The 23284-nt window shown below is 39.6% G+C and overlaps 1 protein-coding gene across 2 annotated transcripts in view; it reads left to right on the forward strand.

Moving 5' to 3' along the window:
- Positions 1–6314: 6314 nt before the first annotated feature.
- The window catches only part of LOC143021878 (uncharacterized), a 36631-nt gene continuing 19661 nt past the window's right edge, over positions 6315–23284 (forward strand). Inside the window, exons 1-3 of one of the 2 annotated variants that reach the window (XM_076179672.1) lie at positions 6316–6424; positions 6536–6827; positions 22725–22906. In XM_076179672.1, the coding sequence (XP_076035787.1) occupies positions 6398–6424; positions 6536–6827; positions 22725–22906 (501 nt within the window). In that variant the 5' untranslated portion in view covers positions 6316–6397. Of the gene's footprint in view, positions 6828–22724; positions 22907–23284 lie in introns of both variants that reach the window. The other variant, XM_076179671.1, reaches the window with a different exon arrangement.

Genomic DNA, 23284 nt, shown 5'->3' on the forward strand with positions numbered 1-23284 from the left:
GGAAAATGAGAGTAGTGATATGAGACAAACACTCAAAATGGGATGAAGTAATAAGCGGTGTTCCGCAAGGAACAGTTCTGGCCCCAATAATGTTTGCTATATATATTAATGATATGGATGAAGGAATTGAAAGCTATATGAACTTCTTTGCAGATGATGCAAAACTACTGAAAAGACTGAACACGGAAGAAGATTGTGAATCACTACAGAGTGATCTAAATAAAGTACAGGAATGGAGTAGGAAGTGGGAGATGGAGTTCAATACAAAAAAGTGTAGTATAATGGAATTTGGAAAAAGCAAAAACAGAATAACAGGATCATATAAACTGGGAGAAGAAGGAATAAAAAAGTAGAAAATGAGAAGGACCTGGGAATCATTGTTATGAATAATATATCACCTGAGAAACATATAAATAAGATTTCTGGAGAATATGCAGCAACGATATGGTCACCAAGTACAAAAAAATGTATAAAAAAAATTGAAAGAATACAAAGAGCAATTACAAAATTGGCACCAACACTCTCAAAACTATCATATGAAGAGAGACTAGCAAAACTTGAACTACAGACACTAGAGCAAAGAAGAGAGAGAGGAGATTTGATAGCTATTTACAGAATCATGAAAGGCATAGAAATTACTGATAGAGAGAATCTGATAAAATGGGATGATAGAAATACAAGAGGACACGGAAAGAAAATCAAAAAAAGACAGCTATAGAAGAGATGTGAAAAGGAACAGCTTTCCTCACAGAGCAATAGACATTTGGAACAAGTTAGATGAGAAAGTGGTGTGTGCAAAAACAATACATGAATTTATAAATAGTTTAGATAAAATGAGATATGAAGACGGGACACGACACGAGCATAGCTCCCCTTCCCGTAAAATACAACTAGGTAAATACAACTAGGTAAATACACATACACACACACACTAGCACAGACACACAGACACACACACATCGGTCGGAGTGGCAGGGAAGTTCGGGCTCCGGAATTATCCAAGAATTTCGAGAATCACAAGGAAGTACCTATGTTGTGTTTACAGGGAAGAGGAAAGCTCGTGGTGTAGTGGGAAGGTGATGAAAAAGGAGAAGGGGAGGGATTACTGAGGAAAATGGAAGGAAATGAGGAAGGAGAAGACAGGGTCCAGGAAAGCCGACTCCATGTCAACAAACGGAGACCGGAGGATAATGAAGACGAAGGGATTAGCAAAAACGTAAAGATTAGAAATATAGATAAGAGCAGTGCAATGGAAGGTGAAGATAAATATTTCCATGGATTTAATGAGGGAGGAAATGACAACCTCTCCCAACTAGTAAATTTAGAGGAGAAACTACAAGAAATTAATAACAATTGGGAAGCTAAGTTCAACCAAATAAAGTTAAATACTCAAAGAGTTGATAAGCTGGAAGAATTAAAGAAGGAGAATCAAAACCTATCTAAAGAAATAGTACATACATACATATACCAAGGCTTTTCCCCCTTTCAAGGGAGGTAGCCAAAAAGGGAAAGGCATAAAAACACTCCCACCCATTTCATCCCTAAATACACTCCACACCCCTCCCACCCTCCCTCTCATCTGAGCACCTCCTGGATGACGGGTCATCCCTGCACCTTGCCCACCGCCCTGGGTCAGAAGCAGTGTCGCAAGACACAGCACATCCACAGCAAGGCCGCTTCATTTAATCGGCGACCCCCCCTCTCCGTCCCCCCTTGCATATAAGGAGAGGACGGGGAGAAATCCCTTCGGGCTGCGTCAAAATTTACTCACACATACTACCCCCCACCCCCCCGCCCATTCCTCCTCATGCAATCACAACATCATCCATATACAACCATTCTCCACTCACCTCTGTCTTCCGTCCTCTCCCTTCCTTCCTCAACAGACATTCCCCTCTTCCCCAAAGCCCCCTTCACCCCACCCATCCACCTCATCCTAGGACGTCCCCTCATGTTCACTCCCTCCACATCTGCCTTCCATACCTCTTTTACTAGTCTTTCTTCACTCATTCTTTCCATGTGTCCAAACCATCCTAATATTCTTTCATCAACCCTATCTCCCAGCTCCTTTTTCACACCTGTTCTCCTCCTCACCTCCTCATTTCTCACTCTATCCAGCCTAGAATAAAAAAATAAAAAAACAGTTAAGAGAAGTAAAGGAAGAGAATGAGGAATTAAAGAGGAGTAATAAAGAGAACAAAGAGTCAATAGCAAAAGAGGTAAGTGGTTGGAAGAAAGTACAAGAGAACAATACAATTGAATTTAAAGGTATGGTGAAACAGCAGATGAAAGAACAAAGTGAAGACGCAGTTATTAAAGTGATGAGGGAGGAGAATATAGTAAGAGACTTGGCAGATAAAAAAAAAGTATTATTATATTAGGGATGGAAGAGAAGTACAATCTAAATAGGACTACAAGAATAAAGGAGGAAAGGGAAAAAGTAAATAATACATTAGAAGTAGTTCAAGAAAATGAACCTGAAATAGGGAAACAAGTAGAGGAAATATATAGGCTCGGGAAATACAATACAGATAAGACTAGACCAATTAAGGTTAAATTCGGGTCACAAACAACAGCAGAGAATATATTAACAAAAACAGGGAAACTAGCTGACAGTGAACAATGTAAAAAGATATGGATAAAAAGAGAAATTAATAAAAAGGAAATAGAGGAGGAGAAGACAAAAAGACTAGAAGCTATGGGAAAAAACGAGAAAAGTACAGAGACAGAAAAAGAGAAATTCTATTGGAGAGTAGTGAATATGAAAGTGAAGAAATGGTTCATAGCAGAGGAAAATAGAAGGGAAGAGGAAAACACAACGGAAGTAACAGAAAATTAAAAGTGTCTTACACAAATAGAGATGGCTTAATAACAGGCTTGAACGAACTGAATGATTACCTGAAGGAAAAAGAACTGGGCATAATGGGAATTGTAGAGACAAAATTAAAAGGTCCACTACCAGCCAACAGTGTAGGACATGGAGCATATAATTGTTGAATTAGAAACAGAGGGGTAAAACAAGGGGGTGGAGTTATGTTCTTGACTAAGAAGGATATAAATGTGAGGAATGTCACATATGGAAAGAATAGAGATGATTATGATAGAAGTAGAGGACAGGGATGGGAAGAGCAGGAAGTTTGTGATAAATTATGTGCCTCCTAAAACAGCCTCGTGAGAAGAGAGAGAACACAAAAGTATGTTAGAAGACACAAGGATAACACTAAATAAGATAATGGAAGATGGAGGACGAATAATCATAATGGGTGACTTTAATTGTAAAGAAATCTGCTGGGAAGAGATGACAATGAAGGGTGGAGACGACCTATGGGGAAATGTACTACTTGATATGATTATAGAACATACAATGATGCAATGGATTCAAGAGAATACTAGGTATAGAAATGAGGAAGAGCCATCGAGATTGGACCTAATAATTATTGAAAAAGTGAACACTGAAGAAGATTGTGGGTCGCTACAGAATGATCTCAATAAAGTATGGGAAAGGAGTAGGAAGTGGGAGATGGAATTCAATATTAAGAAGTGTAGTATAATGGAATTTGGAAGAAGCAAAAAAAGAATAGTGGGATCGTATAAATTGGGAGAAGAAGAAATAAAAAAATAGAAAACGAGAAAGACCTAGGAGTCATTATTATGAATAATATGTCACCTGAGAAACATATAAACATTTTTTTTTAGAAACTTATAATTTAATAAGAACAATCAAAGTAGCTTTTACATACCTGGATGAAGAAATGGTGAAGAAAATACTAGTTACTTTGATAAGACCAAGATTGGAATATGCAGAGACGACGTGGTCACCAAGTACAAAAAAAAAATGTATAACAAAACTTGAAAGAATACAAAGAGCAATTACGAAATTGGCACCAACACTCTCAGAACTATCATATGAAGAAAGACTAGCAAAACTTGAACTACAGACATTAGAGCAAAGAGGAGAGAGAGAGAGAGGAGACTTGATAACTATTTATAGAATCATGAAAGGCATAGAAACTATTGATGGAGAGGATTTAAAAAAATGGGATGATAGAAATACAAGAGGACACGGAAAGAAAATCAAGAAAGACAGTTATAGAAGAGATCTGAAAAAGAACAGCTTTCCCCACAGAGTAATAGACATTTGGAACAAGTTAGATGAGAAAGTGGTGTGTGCAAAAACAATACACGATTTTAAAAACAGTCTAGATATAATGAGATATGAAGACGGGACACACGAGCATAGTTCCCCTTCCCATAAAACACAACTAGGTAGATACATGCACACACAGACACACACACACAACATGTTTGCCAACATGTTTTCGGATGACACAAACATCATGAGAAAAGGAAGAAGACGGTGGATTATTGCAAAAACATCTGGACACTATACATATTTGCATGGAACCAATACAAAGTACAGGAAGTGGATAATAATAGCTGCAGAAGACCATCCTTAAACTATTCCTCCGTGTGGTTCACATGAACAATGTATTTAACTAGTTGTATTATACGTGAAGAGTGTTATGCTCGTAGTAACCCGCCTTTGTATCGTTCAGCATCTAGTTTGTTCTTAAATTCTTGTATAGTTTTTGCACACATTGTTGCCTCATCCAATTTGTTCCAGGCATCTACGACCCTGTGTGGGAAACTATTCTTTTTCAGATCTCTTTCTTTTCATGTCCCCTTTTTTTCTATTATCCCACTTTATAAATCTTCTCTATCGAGGACTTCCATCCCTTTCATAATTCTGTAAATGGATAGTAGATCTCTTTCTCTTCTTTGTTCCAGGGTTGGTAATTCCAGTTTGGACAATCTTTCTTCGTATGTCAATTTGAAGTGTTCGTGCCACCTTTGTCGTTGTTCTTTGGATTCTTTCTAATTTCTTTATATATATATATATATATATATATATATATATATATATATATATATATATATATATATATATATATATATATTATTTTTTACTGGATGTCCATGGTGTCGCAGTGTACTCCAATATTGGTCTCATAAGTATGACTAAAAATTTCTTTACCATTTCTTCATCCCAGTGATCAAAGGCCACTTTCATTGATCTTAGTAAACTAAAGGTTGTTGATATGCTTGTCTGGTGAAATGCCTTTGCTGATAATTACTCCTAGGTCCTTTTCCGAGCTAACTTTTCACTTCCTTTGAACCAATTTTATATGACCCTGTTATTCTATTTTTACTTTTTCCAAATTCCATTATACTACATTTCTTGATGTTGAAGTTCACTTCCCACTTTTGACTCCATTCCCAGACTTTATCTATGTCTCTCTGTAGTGATTCGCAGTCTTCCTCTGTACTTAAGTAGTTTTGCATCATCTGCAATGAAGTTCATATAACATTCCACACCTTCATCCATGTCATTTATATATATGGCAAACATTATCGGAGCCAATACAGAACCTTGTGGGACTCCACTTATCATTTCTTCCCAGGTCGAGTTTTTGTCTCTAAGAACCATCCTCATTTTCTCCCGTTCAAGAAATCTTCCATCCATTTCAATAACTTTCCCTGTACACCACCTATTATTTCGATTTTACTTAGTAGCTTTTGGTGTGGTGCTTTATCAAATGCTTTTCGTAAATCTAGGAAAGCACAAGCATCCCATCCGTTCCTTTCTTGCATGATCTCTATTAGTCTCAAGTAAAACCAAATCATTTTAGTGGCACATGATCATTTCAGCCCTGGGCGGGATTCGAACCCGGACCCCGTGGTGGTGGCCGGGAACTCCAACCACTGCGCCATCGAGTGTGTGTGTGTGTTCATGCAAATATACAAGAGAGTGGGTAACGCAACACTTTTAGTGAATGGATTTTTTTTTACAAATATTTCCTATATGACTCGTATTACAATCCTGCTTCATAAATTAAGTTTGCATGTAGGCTACTGTTGTAGTGTAACATTATAAGCAGAACTAGATCTACTCTGTATTCACGAGGAACAGCCCACCAGTTTCATTTAAGCAAAGCGCAGCAATATTTAGGTTCTTACACTGAAACACGGTTGAACTAAGCATTCTTACAACTAGCCCTGGTCTAAATAAACATTTGTATTATGGTGCAGGAAATGCACTTGAGTAAGGCTTGTGCGCTGTGACGTCATTGAAATGCCAAGTATTATGTATATTAATAAGTTATGAATTTACTTTTTGCTTTGTAATTAGTGATTTGCATAAGAATATTAATATAAATAATATTTTATAGAACTTATGTTATTCCATTCAAATATCATTCATTTAAAACTTCAATAATAATTGCGTTTCTTGTGTAGCATCTGGCAGAGTGTTTTGTTGTGGCGGCGGTGGTGGGGGACTCGCAGTGGCGAGGCGAATATTGTTGTTGGAGCTGTGTAATGAGTGGCGGCCTTAAACATGGCCTCGTCTGATGTTGTTACTGAGGTAGAAATCCAACCTGAAGTACAAGAAGTGGAAATAGAGGCTATACCTGTTGATATTCCCGTAGAGACTATAGACACTTATGATGGGCAACCTATTATTGCTCTTCAACAGCTACCTGAGCCAGGGAGAGAGGAAATCATCTTCCAGACTCAAGAAGAGGTGGTTGGTGAACAAGAAATCCCCTATGAAATTCCTGTGCCTGTGGAGAATGATGTGTGTATTGAATCTAGTCCAGGACCTTCCAAACGGGGCCAGAAAAAGGGACAGAAGAGAAGACGGGAGTCGGAAGATGTTGGTGGATATGCAAGTGGCGTAGGGCAGAAGTGGGAACAAAAGCAAGTTCAGATAAAAACATTAGAAGGGGAGTTCTCAGTTACAATGTGGTCATCGGGAGCAGATGACGGTAAGACACGAACTGTCACGTTTATTTTGGTTAATATTGTGAGTCGGGGATGGAATTGGGCATGAAGAGGGGCGGGTCTTTGTTACTATGCAATTTTAGCCAAGCCAAGCCAAAGTGTGTCGCTTGAAACTTCGTACGTGAGCAGAAATCGATATGATAATGGTTTGTGGGCTTTGGAGACATTAAATATGTGTAGTGCGGACTGTCAGAGTCAATGTTGCTGTGTTTTGGTGTTTGTTTGTGTTTTGAGGAATGGGGGCAGCCATGTTAAATATGGCAGCGAAATATGGCGGAAAAGGAACAATGGCGGATGGTAGCCATTTTCGGTTGGCCAAAGGCACTCGCTCCTGGGAATTTTGGACATTAGTAGACATTTATGCCTTATAGGTTTACTTTGACTATAGGAAAGTATCATGCCTAGTACTTTGAATTGTATAGTGGGAGCTCGTAGGGTAAAAATTATTGTTTTGGCTTCATAAATCATCATCAAAGTTATGAACTGATCCGATGGACTGGCAATTCTACCTAACCGTCCTTGGAGGAGCAATGACCATGCGACGGTGCCACGTTGATCGAATTTGTTACGTGTATAATAAATTATATATCAATGGAGCTTGTTGATTTAGAGGAATATATGATAAAAGTTGGATATGTTGGAATAAAACATACAACCAACTTAACATGCAAGTTATATATATAAATAAGTGTATGTAACTGATTATTGGCACAACTGTGTGCTAGTGAAGAATTTAAGACGCGCATGGGAAAATAATCCTTATGAGTCACTCTCGGAAGAACCAAAGTACTAAACACGGTTCTGGGATCGATAGTTTTGAGCAATGAGTAATTAAGATCATTGCTTTAGGATTGGAAGCTGTGTATAGTCGGTCAACTATGATAATGTTGCCAAAACATTTGCGTGATGTATTAGATCATGTCTTGGATTGCGAGATGTCAATGTTGTTCATTACTATCGGTCATCTGTATCACAGTTCTTTGCATAAGATATCTTAAGACAACATTCATAATAAAGCATAAGTTAACATTATCGAAGAATAAGTTGGAGATAAAGCAGGCAGATGTATCACCAAAAACTGATCTGTGGTGAATTGGGATAGTTTAGCACTAGGTTTATATACTCCATGCACTTCGCAGTGTCAGATTCACATTTGTATATTCCATCATTAGGAGTTATGCTGTTTTGCATACTGTTTGAGGAATATAGGGAATGCTTCATTGTAATTGCTTAACCAAATGCTGGTCAACATGTCATGTTTGTGTGTTATGGCTTAGTCCATAAAAGTAGCAAGATTTTTATTTATATATTAGAAATAAATAGACGGGTTCACAATAAAAATATATTGTAGGGCAGTTATAGGTTAGGGCAGAGGATTCGTTTCAATCCTAGGAAAAAATATTTCAGAATGTTTTTATTTGTAATAATTGTTGTGTGTGAGTTGATGTACAAAAGGACAGTTTCATTGGGGAATAATGAAAAAGAAGTTGACCTTGATGGGCTTATGTTTTTTTTTTTCTGTTACACATTGGCATGTGTATGTGATGTATGTGTGTAAATATTTTGCAGATGTATTATTTGTATGTGTTATAGTTTAGGGTTTATATTTAGGAATAATATAATTGGAGTGGATAGGGGTATGGAGAAGGATTTTTATTTTATAGGCCTGATTGATTGATGTATTTATTGTTGTTTATTTTTGAACACCACCACAAGTGAGTGACCACAATGGAAATTAGTCCTAGGGACTATTTTTGTGTCATATTCGGACTTCTCAGTAAAATTAATAGCCAAAAGACAACCCAACCCAAACTATTTATTTATTTTTATGATTTATTGTATCTGCCTAATTTAATTTTATTTTAATTCTCTTTGTAGTTCACAGGTATAAGTGTTCCTGATTGGACCTTAACCAAAGGGTGGTCAGGTCCTGATTATATGAATGACCCATCTCATCTATTAATAGCTCTACAAAGATTGGGGTTTAGTAAATCTGTTTACAGTAGTGGTGGATCTAATCTACTGATGTGCCCTTTTAACTGCTTGATGTATTGCTGGGTGTTGACATTTTGCAGCCATTGTTTGTGGTCTTTCTGTCCATGGAAGAAGAATAAGGATAAGCTGGAAGCAGACTATGGCTATTGCCATGGCTCCTGTAGATGAAGGAGGTTGTGATCCTGAACCTATGGGTTCCAACAGCCTCGTGGTGGGGAGGAACCAGTAGTATAGGGGGAGGCATGGGGAGTCTCAGCCTTGAGGTCATAGGGAGGGCTCTAGCTTACCTTTCATTGTGAGCTGTAGATATGAATATACATACATATGAAAGGGCCTCATTCCCCTCATAAAGGGGTGGCCAAAGCAAAGCATACCCACCTTACATCCATCTTACACCTGGTATACTTGGTATAGCAATGTGTGCCAGTGCTCTATGGAATTGGAACAAAAAAATCTAACAAACATAGCATTAAAGATTCATTGCCACCTCACCTCCGTATTCTGTCAATATGTACGAACACAGCTGTTTTCATTAAATGTAATAACCTTACTCCATGGTCCTATTTTGATCCTTGATCTAGGTGTAATATTGTCCCCAAGTATAGAAGTGCTGTTGAATTATAATTCACTGATTACTGATAATTATCAGTAATGCAGTATAATGTAAAGAAATATGATAGACCTCCTCTTCTTTTTATAAGATCTGACAGCCAGTCACTGCTTCCCTCTTCATCTTCCTTGTCTTCCTACTCCTATTCCTACCAGCTAATGATAAGAAACTGTCTCTCACTGATACAACAGAGATAAGAGTATTTCTTCTCAGAAAGATGTACGGGAGAGCCCAAGGACCATTAGTCACTCCCAAAGGGCTGTGGATTTTCATTCTGACACTTGTCATCATTTTATTTTTGTCTGGGGTATTGGCTGCATGTTGTTATGGCAAAGTAGCATGCAGTTGATACTTTAGGGTCTATATGGGGTGCCTCTATGGACCAGAGCCACACATCATTTTGTCTGATAGAGGAGGACTCTGCTCACAGAGAAATAATGAAACTTTTATTATACTGCTACTGTCCCTCCATTATGCTGTCCTGTACCATTTCTCTGAACTTCTTTTCCTTGTTTTGCCTACCCTGTGGTGAGGGGAAAAGAATACTGCCACCAAGTATTTCCACTTGGATCGTAAGAGGCGAGAAAAATGGGATGGGGATTGGGACCAGGCATCCTTCTCCCTGTAGCCCCAAAGGGGACACTCCTAAAAAAAGTAAAGGCATAAGAGGGTCTAGGAGTTTTCCAACCAGCACACTAAGGTTTGAATCTTTTAGTGTATGGATGTGGAACAGATGAGAGTAAAAGGAAAGAGATAGGTAGTATGTTTATGAAAAGAAAGATGGATGTGTTGGCTTTGAGTGAAACTATGTTGAGATGGAAGGGCGAGTTTGGGAGGTTTTCAAGAGTGAAGAGAGGGAGAGAAGGAGTGGCTGTGCAAGTAAGTGAAGAGATAGGTAAACGTGTAGTGGAGTGGAAGGAGGTGTCCTCAAGGATAATGTGGATGAAGGTGAAACTGGGAAAGGAGATGTGGATTTTTGTAAGTGCATATGGGCCTGGTAGTGAGAAGTGTAGAAGAAAGGGAGGCTTTTTGGATAGATTTAAATGAGTGCATAGAAGGATTAGGGAGGAACATCAATGTAGTAGTATTGGGAGACCTTAATGCTAGGGTAGGAAATGAACCAGTTGACGGAGTGGTAGGGAAATGTGGAGTTCCAGGAAAGAATCGTAGTGGAGAGTTGATGGTAGAGATGTGTCGAGAAAGAAAGTTGATGATAGCAAATACAGTGTTTCAGAGGAAAGTCAAGCATAATTACACATTGGAGAGGGTGGTGGATAGAAGGGTGGTAGATAGAGCATTAATGGACTATGTAGTGGTAGATAGGAGTATAATAGGAAGAATTAAGGATGTACATGTGCTAAGGGGAGAGAGTGGGGGAATATCAGATATATTTATGGTGGAAGGTAAGTTGAGAGTGGAGGATAGATGGAGAAAGGAAAAGGACAAAAGGTAGGGAGGTGCTTAGAGTGAACTCTTTAAATGAAAAGGAGAAGGAATACAAGATGCTAAGAAAGGAGTATGAGGGAGTGAAGGATAGAGTAGAGCTAGGAAGGGAGGAGGAATGGGGATGGTTCAAGGAGGGAGTCACAAAGTGTGCAAAGATGGTGTGTGGAACATGAAAGACAGGACGAAATAGAAGGAAGGGTAGTGAATGGTGGGATGAGGAAACAAAGAATGTTGTAGAAGAGAAGAAGCGAGCTTTCACAGATTGCTTACAAAATAGGATGAGAGGTACAAAGAAAAGAAGTAAAGCACAAGGTAAAGGAAGCAAAGAGGAGAGCAGATGTGAGATGGGGTAAGAGTATGACAAAAAAGTTTGATAGTAATAAAAAGATGGTTTGGAAAGAAATTAAGAGAGGAAGAAGAGGCGAATCAAGTAGAGAAGAAAAGGTAAAAAGTGCAGATGGAGAGATGATAATGGAAGAGAAGGCAGTAAAGGGAAGATGGGCAGAGTATTTTAGTGAGTTGCTAAATGTGAAGGAGGATAGGGAGGGAAAGATAGTTGCAGTGGGAAGTGCTAAGAAAATGACCGTGATGAGTGAGGAGAAATAAGGAAGGATGAAGTGAAGGCAGTTGTTAAGATGATGAGAGCAGGTAAGGCACCTGGTCTGGATGGATGCCATGCAGAATGTCTGAAAAAAGGAGGCACAGTGATGGTGGACTGGCTGGTGAGGTTATCTAATGTTTACTGAAGACAGGGTAGAGTGTAGTTCCACTTTACAATGGAAAAGGGGACAAGTGTGAGTGTAGTAGTTAGGGATTAGCTTGTTAAATGTAGTTGGGAAGGCTTATGGGAGGATCTTGATTGAGAGGATTAGGAGAGGAACAGAGGGAGTAATTGGTGAGTAACAGTGTGGATTTAGGACAGGTAGAGGTTGCATATATCAAATTTTTGTGGTAAGACACATATGTGAGAAAGCTATAGGAAAAGGTAAGGATGTTTTTTTGGCTCTTATGGATCTGGAAAAGGCTTATGACAGGGTAGACAGAAAGGCACTGTGGGAGGTTTTGCAGATATACAGGATAGGAGGAAAGCTTCTATGAACTGTCAAGAGTTTTTACATGAGTAGTAGAGGATGTGTCAGGATTAAAAATGGAGAGAATGAGTGGTTCAAGGTAAAGGTGGGACTTCATCAGGGATGTGTTATGTCGCCCTGGCTGTTCAACTTATACATGGATGGGGTGGTGCGAGAGGTAAATGCAAGGGTGGTGGGTCAGGGATTGGAGATGTTTAAAAAAAATGGAGAAAAGTGGGAGGTGAGCCAGCTGTTGTTTGCAGATGACACTGCGCTTGTAGCAGGATCAGAGGAGGGATTGAGGAAGTTGGTGACAGAGTTTGGGAGAGTGTGTGAAAGAAGAAAGTTGAAGATAAATGTGGGTAAAAGTAAGGTGATGAGATATACAAGGGGTGAAAGTGGCAGTAGACTGGAAGTGAGGATTAAGGGAGAGCGACTGGAGGAAGTGGATAGTTTTAGATACTTGGGTGCAAATGTGGCAGGAAAGGGTGGGGTGGTGGAGGTAGAATGTAGATTGCGAGAAGTGAGTAAATGTCTTGGTGGATTAAAAAGTGTAATGAGGAATAGACATTTGGGATGGATGCTAAGAGGAGATTGTATGAAGGAACGATTGTGCCAACAGCACTGTATGGGGCAGAAACATGGAACATAAGAGAGGAAGAGAGAAGGAGTTTGAATGTGTTTGAGATGAGGTGTCTGAGAAGTATGATAGGGGTTAATAGGCTGGATAGAGTGAGAAATGAGGAGGTGAGGAGGAGAACAGTGGTGGTAAGGGAGTTGGAAGATAGGGTGGATGAAAGAGTATTGGGATGGTTTGGACACATGGAAAGAATGAGTGAAGAAAGACTAGTAAAAGAGGTATGGAAGGCAGATGTGGAGGGAGTGAACATGAGGGGGTAACCTAGGATGAGATGGATGGATGGGGTGAAGGGAGCTTTGGGGAAGAGGGGAATGTCTGTGGAAGAAGGACTGGTGAATGGAGAATGGTTGTATATGGATGATGATGTGATGCATGAGGTGGAATGGGTGGGGGAATGGGGGGTGAGGTAGTATGTGTGAGAAAAATTTGACTCATCCTGAAGGGATTTCTCCCAGTCTTCTCCTTTTCTGCATGAGGGGACGGAGAGGGGGGTCGCCGATTTAATGAAGCGGCCTTGCTGTGTCTTGTGATACTGCCTCCAACTCAGGGCAGTGGACAAGATGCAGGGATGACCCGTCATCCAGGAGGTGCCAAGAAAAGAGGGAGTGGAGTGTATTTAGGGATGGAATGGGTGGAATTGGTTTTTATGCCTTTCTTTTTGGCTACCTCCCTTGTAAGGGGAAAAAGCCTTTGGTATATGTATGTATGTATGAACATAAGTCTTAAAGTAGTTTTTGAACTAGTTTAAATGTTTTAGAATTTTTCTATCAGGCATGGTTTTTAAGTGACAGAATTTGAATTTTAGAATAAGTTTATGCTACTTATTTACAATGAAAGCCAGTATTACATGTGAAAAAATACCCCCTTAGTGTTCAATAGTCTTCCAACATAAGTTCCTCTTTGTTAACACTGTTCCACATCCAAGATGTTTGGTGACTTCCCAAGATTTTCTAGGTCAAGATTTTCTAAAATTATATCACACTACAGCATTGTATATGCTGTCAAGATTTTTTTACATAACAATATTTTTACTGATCTGTGATATCTCAGGAAACCTTTACAGACTCAAATGACATTTTTTTTTCCCCTCATTTTCATCAGCAAGAGCTTTGTTAAACATTTCATCATGGAGCAGTTCCCTAAACTGTGGCTCACAATAGTTTTCTGATCTGTTATTTCCCAGGAAACTTTTACAGACTCAAATGACAGCCCTTTTTTTTCCATCATCAGCAAGAGCTTTGTTAACCATTTCATCCTGGTACAGTTCCATAATCTGTGACTCTAAATAAAAATCATCATTGATTAAGGGAAATTTATTTCTCAAGTATATGAATCTCAGATCAGCTTTATCCAAACTGTTGATGAAATTCTTTGTCCTATGTATGCAATACAGACAACAGTATAACTTTTTCTCGAAGTCTGGAAGAACCTTGGACTGTTGCCAGCTACATTGAGGCCTTGGGTTTCTAGTACAAGATACCTAGAGCCTAAGTAAATATGTAAGCTACTTGTGCTTTTGTTTTGTTTTGTCTTGTTATTTATTTATTATTTATTTATTTATCCCATTTAGGATGGGTTAGGTTTGATGTGTGAGCCATGTTGTGTGGTTTTATTTTAATGATGATTATATATATATATATATATATATATATATATATAGTTTGGAGTGAAATTATATTGGCCTGTATGATACTGGTTGGTGTGGTGGTTTGACTTCAAAATGAGGTTGATGTGTGCCCTTATCCAGATTGCTGGGATACTTTTGTCTCCAAGAGTAGTTTTACATGGCACCAGTGTTTCTGTGACCATAGGACAGTAGTTCCCAAACTGGTGGTAAATTAAGTCACGGAAGCTTTCAAGTGGTAACTATCTATATACCAAGGGCTCTTTCCCTCGTTATAAGGGAAGTAGCCAAGTCGAAAGGCGTGTAACCACTCCCATCCCCCGCCCTTTCCTCCTCCTCCTCATAGCTTGTTGTGGGTGTAGGGTCATCCCTGTTTCTTGCCCACTGCCCTGGATCAGAAGCAATTACCACTTAATTACCACTCCAGACCCAGGAATGGTAACCAAGTGGCAAAAAGGAAATGCCAAGGAAGTTAGGGAACTGAGAAAACAATGCAACACCTTGTAGCAGGATACTGTGTAGATGATACTATAATGTATATATATATATGTTCAAATACAATAAAACGTCTCAAGATTTTAATATATACAATGATTGTGAAAACTAACCCAGTTCTGTGAATGGGCATAACAGGCTTGATGTGCCACATTTAATTGTATTATGAGCCAATAATAGTTTGGGAATTACTTCCATAATGCATAGGAGTTTTACCTTTGTTGTATTGATCATGCCTGTATATTGTAGATGCTTCCTGGCAATTTTTGGAGCTGAAAGCTCTTGGAGCAAAAGGGTTGAAAGACTATCTCAAGCACATCTTAAATAATCCATTTGCTTTGTTTTATGACTAGTTGTATTAGTCAGTTAGACAGAGGGGAAATCTGTGCAATAGAATCTCTTGGTGGTATTTATTGTCAATCCTTATTGTTAACATCTTACAAAAAATTCTATAATCTTGGAAGCAGGTATTTGTGTGTATATACATAACTGGAGACTGGTCTATGCTAGTGGTGGCCCTGCCTTCTCAGAGAGAATAGTTACTCTGTTGCTGATCTTCAAAACCTATCAACACCCCAGGTGCTGGCACGCTATCACTGGACTGGGCTGGAGATTTCACTATGTCAACTTTGACCATTTCTCTTCTCTTAGAATCACATAAGGACAACTGGCAACTTCCCCTCCCCTACCTCCTCCTCCTCTTTCTCCTCCTCTTGTGTATGAAGTATTGACCTATACAGTCAGTATTTCAGGGACTTCTATGCCATCCTAATGGACCAGTCACACAACATCATTCTCTCCCAGTTAGGCAAATCCTGAGTCAAAATTGAACTCGGATCACTTTTTACATGATCTGTCCCTCCTTAATATTTTGGATTAAATTTTGTGGTTTTGTCTTAGGGGTAGAAGTGCTGGTGTTTGTCACAATCTCCTCTACTCCTTTGTCCCCTCCTCCTCTTCCTCCTCCTCCTCTTCCTGCTCCTCCTACTCCCAATTCCCTCTCCCCTTCCTCCCTATTCCTTCTCCCCCTCCTCCCTATTCCTTCTTCCCCTCCTCCCTATTCCTTCTTCCCACTCTTTCCCTCCTCGTCTTACCCATTCTCCCTCCTCTTGTTCTTCCTCCTTCCTCTTTTCCACCCCTTCCCACCTCTTCTCCCACCCTCCTCTTTCCCTTCTCCCTCACCTCCTCTGCCATCTTTTAATCTCTTTCCCTCCTCCTCTTCATCACTCACCTCATCTTCCTCCTCCCTCCTTTTCATTGTTCCTAATCCTCCTCCTTCTTCTCCTTCCTCCTGTTCTTCTGTTCCACTCCACTTCCTTCCCCCTCCTTCTCCTCCTCTTCCTTCCCTCCCTCCCTATTTCCTTGCTTCCTCCTTCACTCTTCTACTCCTTCCCTCCCTCCTATTTCCTTGCTTCCTCCTTCACTCTTCTACTCCTCCTCCTCCTCCTCCTTCTTCTTCTTCTTCCTCTCCTCCTTCTTCCTCTCATACTTCATTCTCCTTCCCCTTCCTCCTCCTTCCTTATCTCCCTCCTTCCCCCTCCTCCTCCTTCCCCTCCTCCTCCTTCCCCTCCTCCTCCTTCCCCTCCTCCTCCTTCCCCTCCTCCTCCTTCCCCTCTTCCTCCTTCCCCTCCTCCTCCTTCCCATCCTCCTCCTTCCTCTCCTCCTTCTCCTCCTCCCACTCATCCTCCTCCCACTCATCCTCCTCCCCTCATCCTCCTCCCCTCATCCTCCTTCCCCCTCCTCCTTCCCCTCCTTCCCCATCCTTCTTCCTCCTTGCCTGTCTTCCTCCTCATTTCCATCGTCTTCCTTCCCCCTCCTCTTTTCTCATTTGCCCCTCAATCTTCTTTCCATTTGTCATATTCCCCTTCCAACTCCTTTCAGCTTTACTCCTCTTCCTCCTCCTCCTCCCCTTCCCTCCTTTTTCCCACCTTCCTTCCCCCCTCTCTTCCTTTTCTATCTCCCCTCCTTTCCCTCCTCCTCATCTTCCTCCACCTCATGTATATGAAAAACAATTTTTTAGTAGTTTTCAAGCTTTTTTTTCTGCTGGCCTTACATGGTGTCTTTTCATCTTTTTTTGACCCCTCCTTTTATTGACTTGAACACTGAGCATGTCACTTTTTTTCTCATCTTTCTGTTAATGATGACAATCCCAATAGAATTGACCTTTTCATATGGTTTAACTGCTAAGCTGCAGAACAGTTTAGTTGCTGTTCTTTGTATTCTTGTAATCTTCTGTATTTGTGTGGGGAGACCTCAATACTGCTACTTATTCTTATCTGCAGTGAATCATGGCTCTTGATTAGTTTCTTCATCATTGTCCATATTTAGTGAAAAGACACTTTTATGTTGTCAACATTGTCATTGTCCTGCTTACACTTATGCTGATTTGTGTGTTGGGTTATAAAATTGATAACACAAGCACATATTTTTTAACTACATTTTTCTCTCTCTCATCCTGATCTACATTATCCTTTGTAATGTATGTATGTAAAAATTAGGGAGTTTTGTTCATCAATTTAGCATGAGTTGGTGCATCTTTATAGAATTGTGCCACCATACTGAAATATCTCTCCCTATGTCACAGTTTACTGTTGACAAACCTGTAAACAGTATGTCCATACAGAAATGCTTAGAGAGAAAAAAAAAAAAATGGACCACCAAATTCTAAATTTCTCTAAACTACCCCAGATATCAATCCAGCATAGAAATCCCATAAAACAAGCAAGAATTACTTGTGCATACATGGTTTCAGGTTAGTACCCTTTATCAAAACTGGAACAACTTAGAATTGGTCTGCCAATTACCAGATACCATACACAACTGACATGAATAAAATTGAATACAAAACACTAATTGGAAAAAGTGATCACGTACTACTAGAACTAGAATTAAATGAAGAAACAAATATAGAAATTAATGAAAAACACAGAAAAGGAAGCATAATGTATAACAAAACAGATATTGAGAAACTTAGAAAATTCTTTTGTGAAGCAAATTGGTAAAAAATTAATAATGAAGAAACAGGTGGAAGAGAGATGGACAATTTGGAAGGAAATATATAATTAAGGAGTGGATATGTACATAGACAAAAACAGGAAAGGGTATATATATAAAATCCTGGTATGATAAAAAGTGCAGTGAGGCAAAATACAGAAGAGATACAGCCTGGAAAAGGTGGAAAAAGGAAAAAAATGAGAAATGGAAAATATACACCAAACTAAGAAATACATACATATACCAAGGCTTTTTCCCCCTTACAAGGGAGGTAGCCAAAAAGGAAAAGGCATAAAATCATTCCCACCCATTCCATCCCTAAATACACTCCACACCCCCTCCACCCTCCCTCTTATCTTAGCACCTCCTGGATGACGGGTCATCCCTGCACCTTGTCCACTGCCCTGAGTCAGAAGCAGTGTCACAAGACACAGCACATCCACAGCAAGGCCACTTCATTAAATCGGCGACCCCCCTCTCCGTCCCCCCATGCATAAAAGGAGAAGACGGGGAGAAATCCGTTTGGGCTGCGTCAAATTTTTCTCACACATACTACCTCACCCCCCATCCCCCCATCCATTCCACCTCATGCATCACAACATCATCCATATACAACCATTCTCCATTCACCCCTGTCTTCTGTCCTCTCCCGTCCTTCCTCAACAGACATTCCCCTCTTTCCCAAAGCCCCTTTCACCCCATCCATCCACCTCATCCTAGGACGTCCCCTCATGTTCACTCCCTCCACATCTGCCTTCCATACCTCTTTTACTAGTCTTTCTTCACTCATTCTTTCCATGTGTCCAAACCATCCTAATACTCTTTCATCAACCATATCTCCCAACTCCCTTTCCACCCCTGTTCTCCTCCTCACCTCCTCATTTTTCACTCTATCTAGCCTAGTAACCCCCATCATACTTCTCAGACACCTCATCTCAAACACATTCAAACTCCTTCTCTCTTCCTCTCTTATGTTCCATTTTTCTGCCCCATACAGTGCTGTTGGCACAATCACTCCTTCATATAGTCTCCTCTTAGCATCCATTCCCAAATGTCTATTCCTCATTACACTCTTCAATCCACCAAGGCATTTACTTGTTTCTCTCAATCTGCATTCTACCTTCACCTTCACTCCACCTTTTCCTGCCACATTTGCACCCAAGTGTCTAAAACTATCCACTTCCTCCAGTCGCTCTCCCTTAATGCTCACTACTAGTCTACTGCCACTTTCATCCCTTGTACATCTCATCACCTTACTTTTACCCACATTTATCTTCAGCTTTCTTCTATCACATACTCTCCCAAACTCTGTCACCAACTTCCTCAATCCCTCCTCCGATCCTGCCACAAGCACAGTGTCATCTGCAAACAACAGCTGGCTCCCTCCCACTTTTCTCCATTTTCTTTAACCATCTCTAATCCCTGACCCACCACCCTCGCATTTACCTCTCGCACTACCCCATCCATGTATAAGTTGAACAGCCAGGGCGACATAACGCATCCTTGACGTAGTCCCACCTTTACCTCCAACCACTCTCTCCATTTCTAATCCTGACACAAGCTCTACTACTCTCGTAAAAACTCTTGACAGCTCCTAAAAGCTTTCCTCCAATCCCGTATATCTGCATAACCTCCCATAGTGCCTTTCTGTCTACCCTATCATAAGCCTTTTCCAGATCCATAAAAGCCAAAAAAACATCCTTCCCCTTTCCTATACTTTTCTCACATATCCGTCTTACCACAAAGATCTGATGTACACAACCTCTACCCGTCCTAAATCCACACTGTTCTTCACCAATTACTCCCTCTGTTCCTCTCCTAATCCTCTCAATCAAGATCCTCCCATAAGCCTTCCCAACTACACTTAACAAACTAATCCCTCTGAAATTACTACACTCACACTTGTCCCCTTTTCCCTTGTAAACTAAGAAATGAATGTGTAAAAATATGTAGAGAAGAAAAAAGAAATTATGAAAAGGACATAATAGACAAATGTAAAGATCAACCCAAATTATTTTATAGATATGTAAACAGCAAGCAAAAAAGTAAACAGGAAATACTTAAATTATGTCAAGGTAACAGAGAATTCACAGAAGCTATAGAAATGGCAGATATTATGAACAAATATTTCAAATCTGTATTCACCAAAGAGGAAAAAATTCTACAAAATTGATCAAAGAATTGAAGTAAGATTTCCTCTGATGAAAAAATTAAATATTAGAATGAAATAAGGAATCAAATATTGAAGCTTGACGCTAACAAGTCACATGGCCTGGACGGAGTTGCAAATTGAATACTAAAGGAATGTATAGATGAACTAACAGGAAAAATATACAAAATAATTGAATGCTCACTCAAAGAAGGGAAACTACCAGGAGACTTGGAAAATGCTAATATAGTGCCAATATATAAAAGGGGAATTAAGGAAGACCCAACAAATTATAGACTGGTGTCCCTAACGAGTACAATAGTTAAAATTTGTGAGAGAATCATCAAAGATAGATGGACAAAATATCGAGGAGAATAATATACTGAACCCAAGGCAATTTGAATTCAGACAAGGAAGATCATGTACCACTAATTTGATTTGTTTCTATTCAAGATTGATAGATATATTGCAAGAAAGGGATGGCTGGGCAGACTGTGTCTTTCTGGACCTACAAAAGGCATTTGGTAAGGTACCACACAGAAAACTGCTATATAAGCTGGAAACAATAGGAGGCATACATGGAAAACTATTGAATTGGAGGACTTCCCACATGGAGGTGTAGGTCCCTTTCATCACCAGACATATTGCCAGGTAAACATACAAATAAAATAGTCGCAGAAACATACAATTTGTTGAGATCAGTAAAGGTGGCCTTTAACCCATTAAACTCCGATGACAAGATTCTTGTCATTTGGTCAAATAAAACAAAAAAATCATAAAACACCAAAATGTTTGATCAAATACCAGAAAAATATGACGTGAGTCCTCGCGCGCGAGCGCAGCGAGGTGGGGCGGGGTATTTTTCTGGTGTTTGTTCAAAAATTTTGGGGGTTTTTGATTTTTTGTTTTATTTGAACAAATGACAAGGAATAGTGTGATCGGAGTTTAATGGGTTAAATACCTGGATAAGGAAATGATTAAGAAAAAATTACAAACTTGATAAGGCCAAAACTGGAAGCGCTGATATGGTCACCCAGTACAAAAAAAGAATATAAGAAAATTAGAAAGAATACAAAGATGGCCCCAACACTTTCAAACCTGACATATGTACAAAGACTGGCTGAACTGGAATTGCCAAGCCTGGAACAAAGAAGAGAATGAGGGGACCTACTTACAATCTACAGAATTATGAAAGGAAAAGAACGCCTTGATAGAGAGGACTTATTAAAGTGGGACAGAGGAAAAAGAAGAGGACATGCAATGAAACTCAAAAAGGATAACTACAGAAGAGACCTGAAAAAGAGCAGCTTCCCACACAGAGTGATAGATATATGGAACAAATTAGATGAAAAAATAGTGTGCAAACACAGTACAAGAATTTAAGAACAAACTTGATCTTGCGAGATACAAAAACGGGTTACCATGAGCATTGCTCCCTTTCCCGTATAATACAGCTAGGTAAATACATCATCATTCCTATAGTTTAGGAATATCTCTCCCCCACACGTACCTACACCTTCATTAATGACCCATATTTTCTACCTAATGCAATGAACTCAAAACAGTTCTCTTTAATGGCATGATGTTGTCTATGAGGATAGAGGGGCAAATGAAATATTGACAGCAAAATACAGTCTGTCTGGATAGCCACAAAAGGTCTCATTTTAGAGTGACTTTGGGGCTGAACCTTTGGACATGGCCATTTATTGGGGACTGTAGGTCTCTTGCAGGAGAGGACTGAGGACATCAAATGGATAGATTAGTTGATTGATTGAATACTGCCATTTAGATAATATATGTAGATGGTTCAATGTTTTTAAAGCCTTTCATGGGATCAGTGCTGCATACCTGCAAATGGTAGTCCTCTGAGATAGACATTGGAGCACATCAACATCCTTACCTTTTTTTTGGGGGGCCTGATATATCTGTCAATTTCTCTTTTATTTCCTTCACCTTTTCACATAAGGAAAGCTGACAACCAGCAACCTCCTCCTTCCCATTACTCAAAACTGGTGACAGTCACAGTCCCACACCAATGCTGCACAGACAATACTGTAAATCAATGTTTCTTCTTTGAAAGGTCTATGGGAAGTATTGAGGACTGATGTCAGCCCCTGTGGGACTATGGGTTCCTAGTTCATGAACCTTGAAGCAATGGTTTTTATATAGATGGTAAATTTTCTTTTGCTCTGGTTGTTATCAGGTTATTTTATTTATCTTTGTAGTACCCTGGCTACCTCTCTCTTATAATGGGGAAGAAACCCTTGGTATATAGGTAGATAGTACCCCTTAGAAGCATAGGGGTTGTGATATATGCCCTGGTAATTGAAGCTGTTCCCAGGGTGGCATGGGCTTCTTGTGATGATTTGGCTCCCAACTCTTTAGGTTGGTGGTGATCCCATGACATAGATGATGCCATACCAGGACCTGTCTAAAATGCAACACTTCACCCCATACTATACAACATATGAAAGACTGTCTTGTGCACAATCACGCATGTCAACACGCTATGCATTCTACATGGAATTTGTGGGAAAACCCCATTCCAGCCATGGGCTTCCTTGGGGAGATGGGACTGCGGGGCTAGCCAGTCAAGGGAACATCAATAACAGCCATTCTCAATTGGTCCTTTCCATATTCAGTGTCACTTTTCTTTTTATTATGGCTGTTGCCATGTTATTTTGTTCATCTCCATGGTCCACATAGTAGTGAATGGCTTAATAAATGAGTTGAATTGGAAGTTGGTCTTATTTTGTTAACAATGTTCTCATTATAATCATGATTTTGGGTTCAGGTACAATTTTACATTTTACAGATAAAGGGAATGGAAAGCTGAAGGTATTTTGTTGTCTTTTCAGATGAATTGAGTAATCCAGAACCTGATCCAGATTACACAGAGTACATGGCAGGCTCCAAGAAGATTTCAGGAATCACTGGAGTAGACCTGTCAGACCCAAAACAACTCGCAGAATTTGCAAAAATTAAGCCAAAGAAAAACAGTAGTGATGACATTGCAAGAACAATAGCATGTCCACATAAGGTAAGTGGGATTTGTGGATAGTTTTTACATGTCTTTATAAAAGAAGTGGAAAAGCCTAATGGAAAGGTTGAAAATATAGTTAAAGTACAGTTTGCATAATCTGTTTGTGCCATGGATTTTTTTTGTATATTCTTCCCCTATAAATAAGAAAAAAAAAGTGAATGATGTACTGGTACCAATTGTACCATTATGTACAGAAACTATTGGTATGTGATGCCTGAATAAAAAAGGGTATTGACTGAGGAACAAATGAGATACAGAGGGTGAAAGGGAAAGGATTTATTAGTAACAGTCAGTCAGTGTTGCCTTGAATTTCATTGACAGGGCACTCAGCCCAACAGTGATTGACAATGATGCTCAAGCCTTCCCATAGGTCTT

Source organism: Oratosquilla oratoria, chromosome 43 (genome assembly GCF_046742065.1).
Source record: "Oratosquilla oratoria isolate Oo_2021 chromosome 43, ASM4674206v1, whole genome shotgun sequence".
Classification (NCBI taxonomy): domain Eukaryota; kingdom Metazoa; phylum Arthropoda; class Malacostraca; order Stomatopoda; family Squillidae; genus Oratosquilla; species Oratosquilla oratoria.